Below are 24325 nucleotides of genomic sequence, written 5' to 3' on the forward strand. Positions count from 1 at the left end.
AGCCGAATGACCTTCTGGACAAAACTGGGCCTACAAGGGCAGCCACTGTGGCTGCAAGGGCCAAGCCCCTTGCACAAATTTCGTGCATTGGGCCTCTAGTGTTCTAATAAGATACCTTCGTAAGTTTTTTGGAAGGGGGAAAAGGCTTAGGAGATAGAACTGTTTGTTAATCGTTTCTTTGTGTGTGTTTTTTTATACAATGTGTGAGGCAAGTTAATGAGTACAACCCTTACCAAACCTAAGAATGAGACCAAAAATCTGCCTAAATGATTGTATAGATAATATGTGTTTTTTTGTGTTGTTTTGTTTTTAATTAAGCCAACAGTGTTGTTTAGGTAGATTCCAACAGTTGCCAGATGTTTTTCCCTACTCATTCTTTGACAGTTGTCATTAACAGATATATCAGGAAGAAGATAAACGAGAACCTATAAGGAGATGATAAGTAATAATACTCTGGAAAATCTTGATATTACAAATTAACTGAAGAGGTCTGAGAAGTCCACTGATTTATCTCCTCGTTCTTCAGTTAGAGCCTCTTATAATTTAGCATCTTATATGTTTATAGGGGACCAGTTTAGTTTCTTTAAGCAGCTATTGCCTCTTAATTCTTTAACAATCTCATCCAGATTTATTTTACCAGTTGGGCTCTTGACTCCTTTTTGTAGTAAGCATTATTTGGTAAAAAAGCTCTAGTCCTAGTGTTTGGGATCCACCTGGTTGTCAAACCTAGCTCTGCTTTGTGACCTTGAGCAAGTTACTTAACCTTTCTGAGCCTCAGTTTCTTCATGGAGAAAAAAAAAAAGAATACTGCTATTTCAATTTTACAATGTTCTGATAAGATTCAGTAGGAAAATGTATGTGAAATATTTGGTGGCCTGTATTCTGTTTGGATATGCACAGATATGATTACTGTATTATGTATACACAAAGGTTAAAAAAAACCTCTCAACTTTGTTCCTCTGAATGATCCTACTATTTTTGCAATGTTTTCTTAATTCCTTTCTTCTGGGACTCTGGTCTTCATCGTGGTTCTATTCCTTCAAGAAAACATTTCAATCCTTTTCTTGTTCAAAAAGTATTTTAAAATTGAAATGTATTGCAATCAGCAAAATATAGTTTATAGCACTCTCCTGATTGTTATCTGAAGTCTAAAGAAGTATCTGTTTTCATAATATACAAATGGTCTGTTTTCCCCCCAAATCAGCTGTCATTACTTCAATGAAATGAATGAAAGTCTCTTTGCGGTCACTTAACAGATTTCATAGCAATGAATTTCTTTTCATTATGATCATTATGAGAATGACTTGTTAAACTATTTTATCTATTTAAAGTGATGCTTTTAAAGGAATTTTTTGTATAGGTTATATATTTTTATTTTCTAAGGGAGACTGATAACTATATCTGAGAATCTTGCTCCTTAGAGTATGAAACTTAAAGGATCAGAAAAGCTGCTGCTGAATCATGCATTTTGGTGAATAACTGTAGATACTAAGAATAACTAAAGTTTATACTTAAAAAATCAATTGCAACAAAAGTGTAGCAATACAGGTATATGTAAGGTTTTTATTTATATGGAAAATTTTAAAGAAGCTGTTTTTCTTTAATTGAAGAAAAAATTTGACTCAGTTCCTATTCCTAAAAATCTTCAGTTGCCCTTCACTCATTACTATAACCTTATCTTTTTCCATTCCCAGACTTAGAGTACCTTATAACTGCTTCCTTAATATCTATTTTTCCCTAAGTACCATTATCTCTGAGGCTGCTGCTCTACCTTTTATTTTGTAAGTCACTCTCTTCTGGTGAAATGAGGAAAGTACGTCCTCATTTCTCATATTCTTTGACCTCTGTGGCATTTTCATTTTCATTTATCTTCTCATCCCTTCCTCAGGGAAACTGCTCCTTCCTACATGTACTGAACTTGGAGAGCACCTTCACATTCTTTTTTCATGTCCCAGTGGTAAGATCTGGTTCTTCACCTGTTCTGCCTCAACATTCTTCTTGTAGTCTATTGGTAACACTAGCTCATAATTTTCTCTCTCAAATCTATTTCTTGGGCTAATTTCTCTCTAAACCACTCTAATTTGATCCTCCTGGAATCTCTAGGCAACGTATCAGGCTGCCCTTGTCACTTTATATTCCAGTCTACCTATCTTTATTTTCTACCCAGGTAATACACTGTTTTCCCAAGTTCCTAGCTGTGAAACTTCAGAGGCAGCTTGGATTCTTCATTGCTCCCACTTTCAGTTGATCAGCAGCACAGGCTCTTGCTATTTTTTTCCACTCCATGTATCTCGGCTATTTTTTCTATTGAGCTCTATAATCTCTTATCTCTGGTCTCTTTTTCTGCAGTTAATCCTTTTCACAGTTCTGACATTAGTGTTCCTAAAGTACTACTTTCCTCTTGTTACTTTTCTGCTCAGGGCCTTCAACTTACTTCCCATTGTTAGTAAGCTGACAGTGAAATCCTTCAATCAGACTTTCTGCCATCTGACTCTACCTTTTCTGTCCAAACTTAACGCTGGCAGAAGACTAGACTGTCTTAGACTGTCTAAGTGTCATGTTCATTCTATACTCTGAGAGTATGCCAGTCAAGTAATTTCTGTGCACTGTCAGATGGAGTGTAAAGAAGATGATTGAGGCACAACAGTGTGATGAAGTGATTTTATTAGACACTCAGATTTGGTAATGATTGAATGTTTTTAATTGAACATTTAATGTTTCCATGGGGGAGGAAAAAAAATGGAGTATTGACTCTATACAAAAAAACATTTGATATTGAGTTCATTTGCATTAGAATTTCATAGTTGAAGACTTTTATATCCTTACCTATTCCTAGCATATTTTCTTATCTTCTTAAGTGTAACTATTTCTACCTGGGCATCTATGTAAAAAAAATAATTAGTTGTGGGTTATTAGACTATGTATATGTTCTGTCATTGTTATCTCTCTCAGGCTTTATCACAAAACTTTAAAGCTACTTTGTTCTTAAAGAATTAATGGATCTGTCTTCATGTACTGTTATGGACTTTGACAGTTTTTAATTTTGTGTTCCCTTTGTTAAGATTATATGTTACACAGAAATTTGATAAGCCTCTGCAGTTGGGAGAAGCCTGTATGAAACCTACCTTCCCTAAATACTAAATGTTACACAGCACTTGTGTTTTGAAGATAAAGATAGGTATCATAGGACCTTCACTAAATGCTGTATTATCAGTACTAAACCACTGCTCTTTGAATGATAGACTTTTTATATAAACCTTACATTTTTCCAAAAACTGATGTCTACTCCTCCTAGGGTTAAAAATATTGCCTTGTCAGTCTAGTGTATAGTTTATCCATGTAAATAACATGCTTTGTTAAGTGGTTGATTTGGGAAGCTACGTAGCACAGTCTTTTACATATTTAACAACATATGAGAGTTGTATTTTGATTCTGTGATATATATTGGTAAGGTTACCAAAATCAGTACCATATGATTGAAATTGACCATTTTCTGCTTATTAAAGTTTTGGTGTGCTAATAGTTATTTGATTATTGCATTTGCAAATTGTACTTTTAGAAGAATTCTGGGCATTCTTATATTATAAACATGTTTATAAGTTATTTTGTGCATATATTAAGGATATGTAATAAAAATGTATTTAACTTAGTCTGTACCTATGATTATTCAACTTCCCTTTTTATGACAGATTGACTACTTGAAAACCAAAATAATTTCTATTTTATACTATTGCTTTCATACTCTTCTGTAAAACACTAGTTTTCCAGCTATTGCAGTGTCTGAAGGGAATACAATATACATCTAGTTAAACAAGGAAAACATGAAGAGAAGAAGTGTAAAAGGTACCCTAATCATAACCTAACTGGCATTATGTTAAGAACCCAAAGAATTTTATTGCATTTTACATTTTAGAGATTCATATCTTTGCTGGCTTTTCCTCCCACACTAAGAACACTGTCAGTATCTATGTAGTACTGCTTCTTTTTAAAAGTAAAATACTGAAATGATGCTTAAATGGTTGGAAGTTTCGTGATCTATGGAAATTCACATTGATAATTTGAATATAAAAACAATATGATCTTTAATTTTGAAAAGTGAAACTAGAAGATGAATTGCTATAGAATAGTACACTTAAGTGGAAAAATATATGACTAGTTTCAATGACCAAACATAGTTTTTTTTTTCTTATTAGCTCTTACTATTGATGATTTTAGGGAAAGGATCTAATTATAAGTGATCTTTGTGTTCTTTTTCTTTTCTTAGGGGAGAGATGTAGTAGTTTTCTGTTGTTGGGCTGTACTTATAAAGGCTTTATAAAGTTTCTGAAAATTATGTAAAGCTTTTATAAATTCTGAGTTCAATTCTTTGAATACTATGTTCACCATGGAAGAGTTTGACAATAGATACTGATTTGTTTAAAATGAATAGTTAGAAATCCACACAGAAGAAAATCAAGAGTACTCTTAGGCTGCCTTCAGTTACCATTAAACAAACTTATTTTTAGACCATTTCCCTTTTACTTGTTGGATATAGGGTCTGGGGTTACAAATAGACTAATGGTTTTATAAGGTAAAACTGCTACAGGGAAAAATCTATATGTCAAGTAGAAGAATTAATGAATCAAATATTTCTTGCATAGGTCCTTGTTGAAAACATTCTGAAATGCTGTACATTTTCCTGACCTGGTAAGGCATTTTAAAAATTTAGTTTAGATGGTTTACACCTTTTAAAGAGATTGTCATCCTTCTAAATATAAATTTATCTATATCACTTTCAGAACTGTAAAAATACTCTCAGGGTTTTTTTGTTTGTCTAAACTAAATCTCTGTTCTTTAAAATTTACTTTGTCTTCTTACTCCTAATTTCTCTCCCCATCCCACTCTTAAATCTGGATAGCCAGAAGATATATATTTTAGGTATCTTATAATGTATAAGATTAGTGAATTCTGTATTTAGAATAAAAATCTTTAAAGTGTTTACATGAATATAATTAGAATTTCCTGTAAACCAAGGACTGCTGAATGATTAAACTATGTCTAGGGAAAAAGTCAGTGAAGTCTTTTTAATAAAGGTGACTTAGATTAGGAAAAGGGGAAGACACACATTTTTGTTTGTTTGTTGACTTTGTTAAAATTGATTATTGAGTTGTTTTCTTTTTGGTTATGGACAAAGCAGATCCAAAAACCTAGCCTAAAAAAATCCTTATGCATTATTAAAAGTGGTAATAATATGTGTATTGGTGATGGGAAAGAATCCCACAAGCACTCAAGATTGACATAACCTTTAACAAAGTGGAAAAACTTTTGTTAGAATTACTGATTCTAGGTTCAAATTTATGTCAAAGCACTTTATGGTACCAAAATTAGTACAGCTAAATTTTTTGAGTATAAAATGTCACTTTTCAGTAAATGAATTTAAATGAGATATTTGAGAGAGTTATTTGAGGCAAGGATTTGTGCAAGTTTAGGATTCTTTGGGCTTGTGAAGTCCCTTTTTTCTAATTAGCATTATCTCTTTCACCTGCTTTTAGAATCATTTATTCTATAGCATGTGTTTGAAGTTCTACCTAGTAATTTATAAATTCAAAAATAATCTCCCTGTTTGGTACAAGATTCTTAAGACAGTAAAATACCTTGGAATTTGAGTAACATTTTTTTCTTAGGTGAAGTACTTCAGTGCATTTGCCTAATCCTCACACCGTTCTTCTAAATTGATATGGAAATCACTAATTATCCTTTTAAACAGTTGGAAAACTGAAGCTCTCTAAAGTTAAGCCCAAGCTCACAGAGTAATTATTATTACTCTGTGATAATTTAAGTTAATATGACTAATAGAAGTACACTGGAATATTCCAGTGTACTTCTATTAGTCATATTAACTTAAATGCATTATGGCATTTAAAAATTCATGATGTCATAATGCTGGGTCTCTATTGAATAGGGCTGTCTAATGTTAAATTTTTAAAGAAAAATTACAAACCCAGGCTTAAGTAGCAAAGGGATTGAGTGTTGAAGTTTTTTAGAAATCAATGATGACAGTACTTGGAAATAAATTGACTTACTAGTGCTGTCATGTTGTCCTAGACAGCACTGGTTAGAAAAAAATGCTCTAATAACCCATAGAACAGTAATGGACCATTAAGTTGGCACTAAGCTACACCACAAAGAAGTCATACATATGCTATTGTATTGTACATTACATACACTGTAAAGGCTGACGGGAATTTTCAGTTATGTATTTTAGAAAATTGTTCTTTTTTTCCTAATGTTTATCTGAATATAAGACCTATAAAACAAGACAAGGAAGCATTTGAGCACTCAGTCTTTTCATGCCCAGTATCCAAAAGTCAGGCTTTTTTTTCCTCCTGTTTGTGATGGTTATCCACAGAGCATTGGCTTTTCAGATGGTGCCAATCCTGTGATGAGGCACTTGAAGAGTTTGAAGATTAGGGCATGTGAAATATGGAGCTGGAAGGAAGCATGCTGCTATTCCATTGGAAGCAAAAGGGAGTGTAGGCCCATAGAATACTTCTTCCTTGCCTTCTCTACTTACATCCAGTACCTATAAAGGAAGAGAAGAAGCCTGCATGTCAGACATGACTGCTCAGAATAAAGCTGTGTACACATAAAAGGAAGTCCGCAGTTCAGTTATGCCATCATGACCATACCTTAGCCATTGCTATTTTTCTTACATTATAATACCAAATATATGTACTAAGTCCCTGCCTAGTGTTTATATACTTGTGTGTACACATAGGTATATATTTACAATAATTTAATCTTCAGAAGAGTGATGAGATAGTTAGCATTATTCTTAGGCTGCTTAAATAACATGTTCAAACTAGTTAGTAGGTGTTGTCATATGTTGGGTTACAAATGCTCAGTTGTAAACTGGGGAAAACAACATTGACCTTCCAGCATTATTCTCAAAACTGGTGACATCCAGCTCTGTCTGGATGTCAGAACATACAGGACAGCTTAGTAGCAAATTCGTAATCAGTTCCATTGATTCTGGAAATTTTCTCGTCATTTCCTTTTTAACCTAGAGTTCTATCTCTTCATATATGGAAAAGAGTCTCTTTGTTAGTCTGTTCCTGCTGACATTTCACCAAATCTGACAATCTTACTAGTACTAGAAATATTCATTAGGAAAGTTGGTTATATCTCATTTGTCAAATCCATTAAGTTCTTTCCAGCCCCAAACACCTTAATCTATCTCTATTTGAACACCCTCTAACCCAGTGGTTCTCAACCTTGGCTGCACATTAGAATCACCTGGGAATCTTTTTAAAATCCTGATTTCCGGGCCTCATCCTCCGGAAATTCTGTTTCTTTGTTATGGGGTGGCGCCACAACATTAGTAACAAAGAAACAGAATTTCCAGAGGATGAGGCCCGGAAATCAGGATTTTAAAAAGATTCCCAGGTGATTCTAATGTGCAGCCAAGGTTGAGAACCACTGCTCTAACCTCATTTAAAACCTTCCCTGGAAAAGGTCCAAGACGGCAGTAGCACAGGTGATGCAGCTCACCCTCAAACAGCGGGATTAACAGGTTCCCAACACACTCACGCATGTGCACTGGGTCACCACTCCCAGAGCCCACTGTTGCTCATGCACACTGGGCTGCCTCTCTCAGAGCCCACGCCAGCCAGTAGCCCAGGCACCTACCCCAAGCTCTAATGTGCCTCCTCAAACTACCTGGCACACCCAATCAACACACAGATTGCTTCTATATAAGACCATTTTTTTGAGATTTGGAGAGAGCAGTTTCATCTAATTTATATAAACACAGAAATACAAGTGCAATGAGAAGACAAAGAATATGTCCCAAATGAAGGAATAAAAACCAGCCCACCTCACCCCCCAAAGTAAAAACAAAATACCCTAATGAAGTGGAAATGAGAAATTTGCCTGATAAAGAATTCAAACAGTCATAAGGATGTTCACCAAACAGAGTAGAAGAGAGGAACTCCGGAAGAACTTCAACAAAAAGCAAGTATAACAAAGAGTCAATCAGAGCTAAAAAAAAACAAACAAAAAACAACAACACAATAACTGAAATGAAAATAATACACTAGGAGAAACCCACAGCATATTAGATAATACAGAAGAACAGATTAATGATGTGGAAGACTGATGAGTGGAAATCACCCAAGTAGAATAGCAAAAAGAAAGAAAAGTTCTTTAAAGAATCGTTAAGGGACTCCTGGGACATCAAGCGCATTAACATTCACATGGGAATCCCAGGAGGGAAACGGAGAGAAGGAACAGAAAATGTATTTTAAAAAATAAGTCCAGGAAGCACAGAGTTTCAAACAAGATATTGTAATTAAAATGGCAAAACTTCAAGATGGAGACTTGAAGGAGGAAAACAACTAGTCATATAAAAGAAAACCCCAAAAGTTTATCAGCAACAAAGCTACAGCCCAGAAGGGAGTGGCAGGACATTTTTTAATGTGCTGAAAGGAAGGATTCTACAACCTAGAATACTCCTGGAAAGATCATTCAGAACTGAAGGAGAGGTGAAGAGTGTCCCAGACAGGAAAAAAAGTAAATGAAATTATAAGACCACCAAATCTGCTTTATAAGAAATGTTGATCTTCTTTAAGCGGAAAAGAAAAGACAACCAGAAATAAAATATTTGAAAGAAAAATCCCATGTGAAATCATTGTGTTGTATGCCTGAAACTAAATATTGCATGTCAACTATACTTAAATTTTTTAAAATAAAAATTAAGTAAAACCTTTTCTCCCTTGGATTCCATACTTTTAAAGAAATTAGTAAGTTTATCACTGACATTGTCCTATTAATAGCTTTCTACCTCTGGTCCCTTTTCCTCCACCTACTTGCTAAATGTAGGAATGATCCAATATTTCAACCACAGACCTGTTGTTACTCTTCTTTAATGATCTTGTCCACTCTCTTGCCTCCAACTATCACCTCAGTAAATAATTCTGAAATCTTTAACTGTAATAATGTATTATTGCAGATGAAAGGGGCTATTGAGATTTGGTGCTCCAAGCTCATAAAGGAGAAAATCACTAAGGCATAAAATAAAAGATTACACTTACAGCTACTTTCCCCCAAATGAACACTAGGTATCTCACCCCATTTACTAAACAATATACCCAGATACTAGTAATTTAAAATATCTTTATTATAGGCTACATGCAAACTTAAGTTTTTATCTTTTTTTGACTTATGTGTCTTCGTGCGGTACTACATTTACAGTTATTTTGACTGGGTAAGGCAAGTCTCCCCCATTCACTTAAAATTTTTTCTTGGTTATACTTACATGTTTACTTTCCTAGAGAATTTGAAAAGTGTTCCCCACCCTCCTATGAAAAAGGAAAATCTCAATGGGATTTTGATTAGTATTCATTGAATATAGAAAGTAGGGATCTTCCTATATTTACTTTAACTATATAAAGTTAAGTATTATCTTCAACTAACAGAGAAGAAAACTGAGTTAAAGAGAAAGTTCAATGACTTCTAAAAGTCAGACAGATAGTAAGTGGTAGAGCCAATAACTGAACTCAAAGTTGCAACCCAAGAGCAAGAAATTTGTGCCATTCATGACATCCCCTCATCTGAATAAATTTTTAGGAGGCAATATAACAGTCAAGGTCATCATCCAGAGAGCCTTTTTTCTGGTTCCATGGAACAACAGAGACTGTATATGTTAAGGAAATATAATCTTTTTAATCTGTGAGAAGGGCAAAGGAGGTGTTGGCAGTTTTTCTCCGAAGTACTCTCCTGTAAACTGCCAGAAAGAAGGCATTGGAGAGAAGGAGGTACCAGCTTGACAACATACCCTCTAGCCAAAAAATAAAATAGAAAAAGTAATAAGTGAAGAGCAGTGGAGGTGATCTGGAAACAGACTACTTGTGCGAACACTTACGCAGCCGCTCCCTTTTGTGCTGCTCATCATCCATGGTGCACCAGATCGGAGTCAACCTTTGTGCCAGACGTTTGCTTATACACCCACTGCATAAACGAGAGCACCTCATTTTCCACAGGAGTTTTTAATATTTGCCATGAGTCTTCATTACTAACAAGTCCAAATCTCAATCTTTAAACAAGTATGCATTGAAGAGCAAGCTTTTCTCTTGTTTGAGTTGCCCTCCTATGCTAAGTCAAGTAGGAGGAGGAAATAAAATAATAGGCTTTCTCAACATTTGACATGCTTCATCGCTATGTAGCTGAAGCCTACAGATGACAGTTAAAGCTTTAATTAGAGTACAGAATGGGCAACCTAATGCGACAATTTATTGACTGATATTTTCAATAGAAAAAAAAGGACTTCAGTTGTGGATGTTAACGGACTAATGTGAACTATTTAAGTGTGAACTTCATTAATCTTAGTCAATCATGCATGCCCTTAGAAAAGGATTATGTAGATTTGTGATTTATGAAAAATTTAAATGTTGATGTTTTTTAGATGTAGACTATTTTCTCCACCATTTTCCTGTACTTTTCAACCTGCTGATTTATACTTAGGAATTTCTAATGTCTAGTCAACATTTTCTCATAAACACTATTCCTGTCTTCCATTATCTTGCTTGCCTATTGGATATTCTTCCAACTAGTAGTAAAGAAGTTTGCTTCTGAATATGTAGCTAGTCTCTCCAACCATCAATACATTACTATTAGTGAACCAAAATAAGCAGTTCCATAGTCACCCATAAAATAAGTATTTGAGATTGTGCAACCATAGTTTAGAATGTATGATAATATAATCTAACCAGTTGTCAATAACTAAAATCTGTTATCCATGAAGACTTCCATTCCAGATATCTCTAAGTGACAATCTGAATGCTTATATGAACACTTATTATATATAACAGTAAAGACTCGCAAAGGCTTTTATCAAATTTACCTATGCTTTGTAGGATCAGTGTGCCAGCCGAGAGAATCAACAGCATTTGCAAAATGAATCATTTTGTATGTCAAAATGGCTAATGGAACATAGAACTAGCCAGAATGCTGACTTTTTAAAAAGCAAATATATTAGAATATCTGATCTTAAGAGGTAAAATGTATTCTAATACAGGTATTGATCAAAGTATCTATGAATCTCCTCTTATAAAATCACCTTAATTCTGAGATTACTGTAGAACAGGGGTGAGCAAACTTTTTGACTCGAGGGCCACAATGGGCTCTTAAACTGGACCGGAGGGCCGGAACAAAAGCATAGATGGAGTGTTTGTGTGAACTAATATAAATTCAAAGTAAACATCATTACATAAAAGGGTACGGTCTTTTTTTTCAATAGTTTTATTCATTTCAAACGGGCCGGATCCGGCCTGCGGGCCGTAGTTTGCCCACGGCTGCTCTAGAATATCTTTAGTGGTTTAAAATATACCCAAGTACTTCATCTTTTGAGGACAACAGATTTGATTAGGAAGAGCCAAAAGTCATTAACAGAGCACTGCCTGTTGCCCATTTCAAAGTTTTAAATTCTGTAAAGTAAAAAATAAAAAGGAATCCAAAACTCAGTGAAGACTGACAAATACATGTTTGGATGAGAGACTATAAGCACTCCTTGTGGGAGCAGTTTGCTTATTTTTATCCAAAAGATATAAGCAAGCTCCAGTACTAAGCAGCATTCAATTAACTAAAGACTTATTTAAAGACTTTAATATTTTCAAAGGACTAACTTGTGGCTTTGATATTTTTCTATTGTATTGCTGTTTAATAGTTTATTGCTTTCCTCTCATTTATATTATCTCCCACCTTTAGTTTATTCTCTAATGTATTATGCTATATCTGTCCCACAAGCTTTGCTATTATTTTTCACTAACCGTCAGTTTGGGGTATTTTTTTAAAAAACTTTCACTATGACTCCTTTAAGTTATTTAGCAATGTCTTCTATCCGAATATTTAGGGGTTTATCTCTTTATTATTTACTGGCCAGGCTATTTAACTTTTTAAGTTCTAACTTAACTGCATTGTAGAGATCATAGTTTACACAACACTTAAATTTTTAAAATATATTAAAGTGTTCTTAACACTAGTACATGGTATGTTTTTGTTCATATTTCATTTATGCTTAAGAAAAATATATTCTGGAACTTCTCCAGGATAGATCATATATATATCTTAGGCCACAAAACAAGTCTTAGTGAATTTTAGAAGACTGCAATAATATTAAGCCTCTTTTTAAATCATAGGGTATGAAACTAAATATCAATTATAAGAAAAAAATGGGGAAAATTACAAATATGAAGAGATCAACACGCTACTTAAAACTAAAGGGGCAAAGAAGAAATCAAAAGAGAACTCAAGCCCTGCCTGAGTGGCTCAGTGGTTGAGTGTCAATCTGTGAACCAGGAGGTCATGGTTCAATTTCTAGTCAGGGTACATGCCCAGGTTGCAGGCTCAATCACCAGTGCAGGTCATGCAGGCCATAGCGGATCAATGACTCTGTCTCATCATTGATGTTTCAATCTCTCCCTCTCCCATCCTCTATGAAATCAATAAAAATATTAAAGAGAGAGCTCAAAATATATCTTGAGACTAATGAAAATGGAAATACAACATATCAAAACTTATGAAGTACAGCAAAATAAGTTCTAAGAGTGCAGGTCATAGTAATAAATGCCTAAGAAAAAAAGGACTCAAACAAAAAAACCTAAATTTATAGCTCAAGGATCTAGAGGTCCTCAAACTTTTTAAACAGGGGGCCAGTTCACTGTCCCTCAGACATTCCACATATGTGCACTGCGGGCCCGGGACAAGTTGGCTGCTAAGCAGGACAGGCAGTGGCGGCAAAAACAGCTGGTGGGCCGGATAAATGTTTTTGGTGGGCCACAGTTTGAGGACCCCTAATCTAAAAAAAGAACAAACCAAGCTCAAAGTTAGAGGAAGTGGAAATAAATGAATCAGAGACAAAAGAGATAACAGAAAGTATTAGTGAAACTAAGAGCTACTTTTTTTTTTTTTTTTTTTTGGAAAGATACACCAAGTAGACAAACCTGTAACCCAACTTACCAAGGAAAAAAAATATCAAATAAATTAGAAATGAAGGAGGAGACATTATAACTTCTACACTAACAAATTTGACAACCTAGAAGAAATGGATACATTCCTAGAAACAAAATATGAAAAGACCAATTACTAATAAGGAGATTGAATTGGTAATCAGAAGCCTCCCAGAAAGAAGAGTCCAGGACTAGATGGATTTACTGGTGAATTCTACCAAATATTTAAAGAATTAATACCAATCCTTCTTAAACTCTTTTAAAAATTTAAGAGTAGGACAAACTTCCAAACTAATTTCACAAGGCCACCATTACCCTGATACCAAAACCAGGCAAGGGCACTACAAAAAACGAAAATGACAAGCCAGTGTCTCTGATGACTATAGATGTAAAAATTCAACAAAATAGTACACCAAATTCAACACATTTAAAAGATCATTCACTAGCTCGGCCAGAGTGGTTCAGTTGGTTGGAGCATCATCCTGTGTACCAAAAGATTGCCGGTTCAATTCCCAGTCAGGGCACATACCTGGGTTGCAGGATCTATCACTTGGGGTGCCTATGGAAGGCAACCAGTAAATGTATCTTTATCATATCAATCTTTCTTTAGCTCTCTAAACATGGGTGAGGATTAAAAATAATAAATGAAAGATCATACACTATGATAAAGTGGGATTCAGGGATGGTTCAACATATGTAAATCAACCAATGTAATACGACATATTAACAAAATGGCAGATAAAAGGCATATGCTCATCTCAACTGATATAGTACAAGTATTTGATGAATTCAACATCCATTCATGATAACTCTCAGAGGTGAGGAGGTAGGAGAGAGATTAACCAAAGAACTTATATGCATGTAGGCATAACCCATGGACACAAACAGTAGTGCAGTAGGCCTAGGGAGTGGGTGTGGAGTGGAGGGGGTCAATGGGAGAAAAAAAGGGGGGGGGACATCTATAATACTTTCAATTTTAAAGATAAATTTTAAAAAAATCAGCCCTAGCTGGAGCATCAGCCTGAGGACTGTAGGGTTCCAGGTTCGACTCTGGTCAAGGGCACGTGCCCGGGTTGTGGGCTTGATCCCCAGTAGGGGGTGTGCAGGAGGCAGCCACCAATGATTCTCTCTTATCATTGATGATTGTATCTCTCCCTTTCTCTCTGAAATCAATACAAATATATTTTAAATAAATAAATAAAATTCATTTTATAAGCACCCCCTCAAAGAAAAAACCAAAAAACTCAACAAACTGGGTACATACTTCAACATAATAAATGTCATATATGACATGCCCACAGCTAACATCATACTTGGTGGTATAAAACTAAAAGAAATAAAACTTCCTGTCTGCAGATGACATGATATAATACAAAACCCTAAGGCTCCACCAAAGAACTGTTATAGAGTTAAAAAATCAATTCAGTAAACTTGTAGGATACAAAATCAATGTACAAAGACCTGTTGCATTTCTATACACTAACACCAAACTATCAGAGAAATTAAGGAAATTTCATTTACAAGTGTATAAAAAACAATAAAGTACCTAGGAATTTAACCAAGAGGATGAAAATATCTACGTACTGAAATCTGTAAGACATTTATGAAAGAAAATGAAGTTACAAGTAAATGGAAAAAATATTCTGTGCTCATGTATTGGAAGAATTATTATACTAAAAGCAATGGAATTTAATGAACAAAATGAGCAACAAGCAAAATATAGACAGACTCATGCATAGCAGGCTGAATGCTGTCAGGGGTGGAGGTTGGGATGGTGGATGGTGGAGGGATTGAGCAAAAAAGGAAAAACTCACAGACATGGACAAGAGTGTGGTGATGGCCTGGCGTAGGTGGAGGAAGGTATAGGGGGGATAAATGGTGATGGAAAGAGACTTTGTTTTTGGTGGTGAACACAATACAGTGACAGATGATGTGTTATGAAATTGTGCACCTGAAACTTTTATCATTTTCTTAACCAGTGTCACCCCAATAAATTCAATAAAAAATGAGAAAAAAAACCCAGTCTTTTGGAAATTTCCTAAGGGAAAAATAAAAGCAATGTGATCCGTATCAATGTTCCAATGGCATTTTTCACAGGAAAACCCCAAAATTCATATGGAACCACACACAGAAAGAAAAAAAAATAGCCAAAGCAATCATGAGAAAGTAAGTAAAGCTGGAGGCATCACACACTCTGATTTCAAACTACAGTAAATAAAACACTGGTTTTGTTTGTTTGTTTCGGGGGGTGGCGGGGAATAGATCAATGGAACAGAATAGAGAGCCCAGAAATGAACCCATCCTATCTAATAAAAGAGAAACATGGTAATTGGCGTAGGACCGCTACCCTTCCCATTGGCTAATCAGCAAGATATGCAAATTAACTGCCAGCCAAGATGGCGGCTGGCAGCCAGGCAGCTTGAAACTAACATGAGGCTTGCTTGCTTCAGTGACGGAGGACTCCAACGTTCCCCGCCTGCCACTGCAGGCCTCTGAGCTGGCAGTTTGAAACATAGTTACAAAAATAGAAGCTAAACAAAACCCCAGAAACCAGCTTTCAGCTAGCCAGGATCTCAGACCTGGAGTTGATACAGAGTTTCGATTGTAGAACCTAAACAAACCAGATACCTGCTTTCAGGAGCGGAGGCCTAAGAGCTGGAGCCTCAGAGCTAAAGCTGGCTCAGAATAAAAAAAGAAAAAAAGGAGCAGTTGGGAGCTTCAGTCCCAGCCTGAAAACAGCCCTCAGCCCCTCACCCAGACTAGCCAGGCACCCCAGTGGGGACCCCCACCCTGAAGGGTGTGTGACCAGCTGCAAACAGCCATCATCCCCTCATCCGGGCTGGCCAGGCACCCCAGTGGGGACCCCCACCCTGATCCGGGACACCCTTCAGGGCAAACCAGCCAGCCCCCACTCATGCACCAGGCCTCTATTCTATATAGTAAAAGGGTAATATGCCTCCAAGCACCGGGATCAGCGGAGCCTCGAGGTCTCCCGGCACCGGGATCAGCATGACAGGGGGCAGCGCCCAAACCCCCTGATCGGCCCTGCTCTGTGCGTGACGGGGTGGCTCTGCAACCTCTCCATCGACCTTAAGTGTGACAGGGGGCGGTGCCCCAATTCCCCAATCAGCCCTGCTCTGAGCCTGACCAGGGGTTGCACCTAGGGATTAGGCCTGCCCTCTGCCACCCGGGAGCAGGCCTAAGCCAGTAGGTCGTTATCTCCCGAGGGGTCCCAGACTGCGAGAGGGCACAGGCCGGGCTGAGAGACTCCCCCCACCCCCGCCGAGTGCACAAATTTTTGTGCACCGGGCCTCTAGTGTATATATAATCAACTAATTTTTGACAAAGAAGCCAAGAACATACAATGTGGGAAAGGATAGTCTCTTCAATAAATGGTGCTGGGATAACTAGAAAAACAAATGCAAAAGAATGAAACTGGAGCCCTGGCTGGTTTGGCTCAGTGGATAGAGCGTCGGCCTACGGAATGAAGGGTCCTGAGTTCGATTCCAATCAAGGGCACATGCCTGGGGTTGCAGGCTCGATCCCCAGTGGGGGGCATGCAGGAGGCAGCTGATCAATGATTCTCTCTCATCATTGATGTTTCTATCTCCCTCTCCCTTCCTCTGAAATCAATAAAAATATATTTTTTTAAAAAGATGAAACTGGATCCCAATTTTATACCATACACAAAAATCAATTCAAAATTGATTAAAGACTTGAACATATGACCTGAGACCATAAAATTAGAAAAAAAACACAGAGGTAAAACACATTGGTCTTGGCAACAATTCTTTTTGTAATTGACACCAAAAGCAAAGGCAGCAAAAGCAGAAATAAACAAGTGGGACTATATCAACCCAAAAAGCTAATGCACAGCAAAGGAAAGCATTAAAAAAAAAAAAATGAAAATGCAACCCATCAAATGGGGAAAAATATTTGCAAATCATATATCTGAGAAGGGTTAATAACCAAAACATATAAAGGATTCATACAATTCAGCTGTAAAAACTCCAAACAATCTATGTACCCTGTCCATCTTCCAAGGTTTATCCTTCATGAAGCCTTATCCTCTTCATCCTCTGCCAACTTCCTAAATTCATATGCAAGGTCCCCCTTTTCAGAAACCTTAAAAAGGTAGCTGGTATCCCTCAAGGAATTAAAGATCACGAAAAGGCAACCTACAGAATGAGAGGAAGTACTTGCAAATCATATGTTTGACAGGCGGTTAATATCCAAAAAAATATAAAGATATAAAACTCATCAGGAAAAAACACACACAATCCGATTGAAAAAGTGGGCACAGGATCGAATGAATATTTTTCCAAAGTAGACATAACAAATGGCCAACAGGTTCATGAAAAGGTGCTCAACATCACTAATCATCAGGGAAATGCCAACCAAAACCACACACAATAAGATGTCATCTCAAACCTTATTGTGAGGAAGGCCTGGGGTGGAGAGGGTCAAAAAAGCGGCGACTGTAATACTTTCAACAATAAAGTTAAAAATAATGGCTGTCATAAAAAAGACAAGAGATAAGTATTCATGAAAATGTGGAGATACGAGAACCTTTGCGCACTCTTGGTAGATAACATAAATTGACGCAGCCACTATAGAAAACATGATAGTTCCTCAAAAAATACAATTTGCAAGAATTTTCTCTCTTCCTGTTGTATACTTTAAATTAATAAAATATTAAATGTCAATTATATCTCAAACAGAAAAAAAAGAACATTATCCTCACTAATTGTTTGATCCACTCAGAAAGTTTGTTAATTATGTTACAGTAGACCCCCTTATCCATGTGGATACATTCCAAGACCTCCACTGATGTCTGAAACTGTGGATAGTACCAAACACTATTGTTTCTTCCTATAAATATATACACTTTACATCCTCTCTTTGGAATATCTAAAATACCAGCATCACTACCCTTGCACTTTCAGGCCATTATTAAGTAAAATAAAAGTTACTTGAACACAAGCACTGAGATACCACAACAGTGGCTCGGATAACCAAGCTGGCCACTAAGTAACTAAAGAGAGGAGAGCCATATACAGTGTGGATACGCTGGACAAACGGATGATTCCAGTCCTGGGCAGATGCAACGGGTCAGAGAGTTCATCACACTATGCAGAATAGTGTGCACTTTTAAATTTATAAATTGCTTATTTCTGGAATTTTCCATGTAATATGTTCAATTGTGGCTGACCATGAGTAACAGACAGCAAAAGGCAAAATTTGGATAAGAGGGGAATTACTGTAATTCATATCTATGCTACTCTTGCTAATTTTTATCTATATCAATACTAGAAGTATGTTAAAGTCCCTAGAAAAACCTCTGGCAAGACAAATCAAGAGCAGAAGACATTTTGAAAGCTTAAGACAAATGAGAAAGTTTCTTTAAAAAAATTTTTTTAAATATATACACATTTTTCTTCAGTCACAATCAGATGCCAGTTCAATTCCCAGTCAGAGCACATGCTGGGGTTTGGCTCAGTCCCTACTGGGGAGGGTGCAGAAGGCAGCCAATTGATGTTTCCCTCTCACATAGATATGTCTCTCTCTAAAAATCAATGAAGATATTTTTTTAATCTTCCCACAAATATATTAGATAACATGAGTAGTTATAAGGATGTATTTTTATGGAGATCAGGAAAAAGGTCAGGGCTAATACATGTCAATATGATATCAGAAAATATGTAAAATAGAAAAACAACTAAGATACAAAATGTAATAAATAAATAATAATAATACCTTATAATATGTATATCAACAAAAGCTACTGTTATTTTTAATGGCCTATCTGGCAACTTGCCCAGCCTTGGCTGCTCACATGCTGACCAGCCATGACTATTCTTTGAGGCAAAGGTTGCCCCCATCAGACCAATTATAGCCCCCTACTGCTCACTCTTCAGGAAGGAAGAACACCTTTGTAGGTGGCATTTATGGAAATGAGCAAATCACAATATAGAAAATAAAGAAATGGAATAGAAACACATTTGTGAAGTTTTGGGGTGTGAAAGAACTATTTCATAAATGTCTAGATTTTCAAAGTTTTCCTCTCCATTTTTAATAGAGCTCTTTCTTAAGTACCATTTTTGGGATGCTGGATGAGGTTTAGTGGCTGAACTAGCTGCACAATGGGAGCTCAAGCCTCTTTCTACGTGTAAATATCTCTTCCTTCAGGAGCAGCACTGCAAAAAATAACCTCCCTGAACTGCTTGACAAACTTCAAAAGGAACTTCAACCACTCACCTGGATACAAGCCAGAGGCTCATTTGTCCAAATCGAATATCCACCAACTAAATAGATTCTCTCATTATGGACAGCAACTCCAGACTCATTTTGGCCTAAAGTAAAGAGAATTGAATAAAAATTTTTTTAAAAAAATCCCTTTCCTTGCATGTTTTAATGAACCCTTTTGCCACTGAGAGATACAATTTGCCCTGTGGTGGACTTGCATACTCCACAGGATTTCTGCAGCAACGAATCGCTGCTTCCCACTACTCAGAGGGAGAAATTAAGCACCATTTCTCAGCAAATGGATGTGTGTCAGATCAGAACCAGGTCATAACACTGGTTAGCCAAGTTAGTAAAAACAGCATAAAATACAGTAATAATAAGCCATTGAGAGTTTTATATTGTCACATGCCATACATTTATAGTAGCGGGAAAAAAGGTGTATTTTAGAAATGCAAAAAACCTCTTGTACTACGAATGCTTTTAAGGCAAATACTTACATTTGTAAAGTAACAGCTGCAACCCCAAAGCTGCAACCCCAAGAAACCAATAAAACAGAGCCATGCCCCTAGCGTGCCCCAAAATGAAGACAAATGACAAAAAGACAAAGTTACTACCCTCCCTCTCTTTACATACACAACAGCTTTAAGACTATATTAAAGTTCTTGAGCTGAGACCAGCCTGGATAGTCCCTAGATACTGACATGCCAAAATGATGAAAGGTCCCTTCCCCATTTAAAAAAGAAGACAGAATAACTCACTACCACATATTCTTCCCTTGAGGCCATCAAAGAGTGAGACAGTCTCTTTTTATTGATGGGCTGACACAGGATTGACTCGGGTAATAAATAAGCTGGATCCTATAGCAGACAGATCCAGGGACCGAGGGCTCAGGCACCTACCTCTACAGCAACTTACACCAGAATTAAGTACTTGTAGGTGGGCCTTAAAAATCAAAACAAAAACAGCAGCTCAGTGCAAAACACTTGAACCTCTCCCACTGGCTATGCCTTCAATGGTGTTTCCCCAGCACCAGCAGGTGGCTGAGGGCCCACTCAGCATGTTAAATCGTCTCCAAGCACTAGTCTGCCCACCATTCTGAGTCTGTGATTTTCCTATTAGCAGAGCAGCCTGGAAGGGATCCGGTCACTGGTGGTTGTTATTGACAAAGCTGACAAGGGAGAAATAGTGTTCAACTCCATAAAGAAATGTCAGGGGTAAGCTGTTCACCGCTTCCCTTTCATTCCCTTTCGGGATAAGGATGGCCCATCCCTAGTGCTGCCCTGTGGGAAGGCTGGGATGGCGGTGTGTGCCCAGAAATGCTGTCACACCCCTATGCTCAGAACTGCTCAAAGCTTTAATCTTTAGGAGAAAACAGCCAGAAACAATATTCAACAGTGACAAAAAAATGAAAACCATTCTCCTGTACTTACAAGAAATGACGACTCATGCAGAGACTCCCAACTTGCAACTGTGCCCTCCAAGCTTTCCTGACTTCTCTCCTCGCTCTGACACCAGAGTGCATTGATGCAGATGGTCACTCCAACTCCAGCCATCCCGCCTCTCACTAAATTACTCCTACCCAGAAGGTCTCCTCAGTGTCTCATTGTGGGGTAGGAACTGATGACATTGGGAAGGATGTACCCCTGACCATTAATGCCTGTTTTGTTTTGACATGCACAGCATATGAAATACAAAATGCATTACAGAGGTAGTGTAAACGCAAAATAAATAAGTAAATAAATAAATAAAATAAAAAGAAATGACAACTAAAAGTAATGAGAAGTAAAAAATGATTTGCTTCTGTAAAGAGTCATTAACTCTTTCCGCACCTGGTTCCTCCTAGTTGTATTCAAGTTCCTATGTTAATATATTGACAGTAATGGACTTGACATGCCTCTTAGTCACATGAGGGCACACACAAAGGTCAAACTAGATGCTCAGCCACCTGATGGGGTAAAGTTATGTGAGATAAAGAATGTGCACCTTTCTAGTTAATAAAAGCAAGTTGTTCTGTTGTCGTGTACTCAGTATTTAGAGAGGAAGCTTCTTGAATCCTAGCTTTTCCTGATTTACTTAACAAAGGTACTTGCCAGTCAACAGGTTGAAATTACAGCGCGTCCATTGGTCGGTGTCTATGTTGTAGGAATCTATATGCCGCACCAGGATCCGGTCGTTATTGTAGTCCAGGTCATTGCCTCCAAGGACGTAGAGCTTCCTATGGACTGCAGCCATGGAGTGGTAGACCCTTCTCTGCAGCATGGGGCTGCGGCTTATCCACTTGTTCTGGAAAAAGAAATTCAGGTGAATTCTGTTAATAGCAGAGCGTCATGGCAGAGAACAGCTGTGCCTCGTTAGTAGTGGGGACCTAATGTTTGTCAGTCACCTTCTGTTTAAATGTTGTTCATATACTTTGAAAGGAATGGGCTTCTTCCCCGAGAACAAGGGCAGAAATACCCACATATTCAAGCCCTATTTTTCAACTTACATAAGGCATTACCTCTTGTTCGGGTGCATTTCATAGGGCATTTCGCATTTGTAAAGGAAGCATATGAAAATATAGAAATTGAGAGAATTTACTTATGCAAATTAAGAGTGAAAGTGCATGGCTAGGTATACTGACTAAGGTGGTGTGATGATTAAGAAACAGGCTCTGGACTTTGAATACCTGACTTCATAACCTGTGTGTAACCTTGAACAATTTACTTGACCTCTCTGTGCCTGTTTCCTCATTTGCAAAAAACAGCAGCTCAATGCAAAACACCTGAACCTCTACCATTGGTTATGCCCTCGATGGTGCCTCCCCATTGGGGTAATAATAGCCACCTGCCAAGACTGTTGTGTAGGTTAAATGAGCTAATACACATAAAGCATTTAGAACAGTGGTTTTCAACCTTGGCTGCACATTAGAATCACCTGGGAATCTTTTTAAAATCCTGATTTCTGGGCCTCATCCTCCAGAAATTCTATTTCTTTGTTACTAATGTTGTGGCCCCACCCCATAACAAAGGAACAGAATTTCCGGAGGATGAGGCCCAGAAATCAGGATTTTAAAAAGATTCCCAGGTGATTCTAATGTGCAGCCAAGGTTGAGAACCACTGATTTAGAACAATGCCTCACACATAATAAATGTCCAATAAATATACACTTTTTAAAAAGTATTGTGTTAATCACTGACTATCCCCAGACCCTACCTAAGCTAGAATGAGGGTGGCTTTGCTGTTCTACTAGGATTAACCTCTTGAGATCAATGGAAGAGCTAAGATTTGGTTCAGCAATGGATTCCTTCATTGCCTTTTATCAGCCCCCTTTAATGTATTTACAATCACATTTTCTGTCAAGCTGAGAAAAGTTATTTCTAGGCATTTATTGGTTTTTGTAGAATGCCAAGTTTTATATGATAATTTTAGGCAATATTTGGTTCTGGGTTACTCTTAATAATACGAACAGTATGCTCAACACCTCTTACAATAAGGCTCCTATTTAAAATATAATGTAAAATTAGATAAAAATAAAATATGACTAATTTTATATCTCAACTAAGTAATGGACAGGTAAGTAAACATAACCATTTTCTTTCTACATAAACACAAAACATACAAGAATAACCCAGGTTCCTTTTTGCCAAGAAAAAATTGGATTTTGACCAGAAAAAAAATCTTATGATGTTTAGAATACATAGAATTTCAATAGTTCACAAAGCTGTAAAGGAAGAAGAAAATGTTTTGTATAAATATTGGGTATTAACTAAAGGTATATCTATTAGCTCATTTCTAATTTCTCTTTTAAAGATACACTCAAAAAATGAAAGTGGTTTGTACAATTTGAAAGGTTTGCATTTATCTGTTCCTCCTTTTTTGTTGTTTTTCATCATCATCTGATATTTTTCCATTCATTTTTTAGGGAGAGCGGAAGAGAGAGGGAAAGACAGAGAGAAACATGTCGATTGGTTGCCTCTTGCATGAGCCCTGACCAGGACCCAGGCCAGGGAGGAGCCTGCAACCAAGGTACATGCCCTTGACTGGAATTGAACCTGGGACCCTTTGGTCTGCAGGCCAATGTTCTATCTGCTGAGCCAAACCGGCTAGGGCTGCTTCTCCTTTTTAAACATGTCATACTAAGAATCTCCTTCCAATTAAATGTCATCTTTAATAAAATAGTCAAACCTTTCTTTCAGGTATTTCGCTAAGAAATATCTTTAATACATTACATGGGAGTGGATTTACCTCAAAACTCTGATGACACTTTTCTTAGGATGCTTTCTATGAGGCAACCCTGAATAATATTAGAAATTGGTGTCTGCATTAGCAGTCCGGTCCCCTGCCATAGGACTGTGGACCCCATCTGGTTTGCAAAGCCTGCCTGCATCCCCTGATTACATCTTTAGCCTCCTTCACTGCCGTGCCTGCCAGGTGAGCCGACAACCGCTGCAAAGGCAAGGAAACAGAGAGGCCTGGTGGGGTCATTCCTAATAAGCTAGCACGTGAATACTAATCAGTGGTGGGGAAGCAGAGGTCACCCCAGCCTGCCTGTTGGCAGGTAGCGATGTGCTCTGTGGCAGATGGCGGGCATTATCGACTCCCCACAAAGGCCTCGCAGTGAAATAAGCACCGGGGCTGGATGATAGAGTTATTGAGATTCTGAGCAAGAGGCAAGCAGATGTGATGTTTGCCAGAACCCACTGTAAACAATATGCCAGCAGAATTTTTAAAAAGAGCATGTGTGTACAAACATGAGACAGAAGTCATTTGAGAAACGTTAACACCTTCTTCCTCTTTAACCACATGTGCACTGAACTCAAGCAACTGCAATTAATGATCCCTCTGGAGACATCTGGCCCATGGACATGTGGTCTCTGAAATCTACAGCTTCTAATGACATCAGGAAACACACTTGCAAAGACAGAAATACCTTCGTTAAATTCAGAATTAAGTAATTTTAAAATAAAAAGATTCCAAATAGAATGAGGTCACTTTGGACATACATTTGGTGGCTAATCCCAAATTGGACAGCCAATGCCAACCTGTTGTTTCATGTTCCAGTATTTCCAGCAGACAAATATGAAATCCCCAGGTTAAATCATTATGAATATTGTCAT

At 37.2% G+C, this 24325-nt stretch overlaps 1 protein-coding gene across 8 annotated transcripts in view; it reads right to left on the minus strand.

Moving 5' to 3' along the window:
• Positions 1–5929: 5929 nt before the first annotated feature.
• KLHL32 (kelch like family member 32) overlaps positions 5930–24325 on the minus strand; it is a 217679-nt gene continuing 199283 nt past the window's right edge. For all 8 annotated transcript variants that reach the window (XM_036317421.1, XM_036317420.1, XM_036317419.1 and 5 more), the window contains 3 exons: positions 21320–21512; positions 19242–19336; positions 5930–6562 (listed from right to left, as the gene is read on the minus strand). In XM_036317421.1, coding sequence (XP_036173314.1) covers positions 6401–6562; positions 19242–19336; positions 21320–21512 — 450 coding nt within the window. In that variant the 3' untranslated portion in view covers positions 5930–6400. The remainder of the gene's footprint in view (positions 6563–19241; positions 19337–21319; positions 21513–24325) is intronic.

This window comes from Myotis myotis, unplaced genomic scaffold (assembly GCF_014108235.1).
Source record: "Myotis myotis isolate mMyoMyo1 unplaced genomic scaffold, mMyoMyo1.p scaffold_m19_p_7, whole genome shotgun sequence".
Taxonomy (NCBI): domain Eukaryota; kingdom Metazoa; phylum Chordata; class Mammalia; order Chiroptera; family Vespertilionidae; genus Myotis; species Myotis myotis.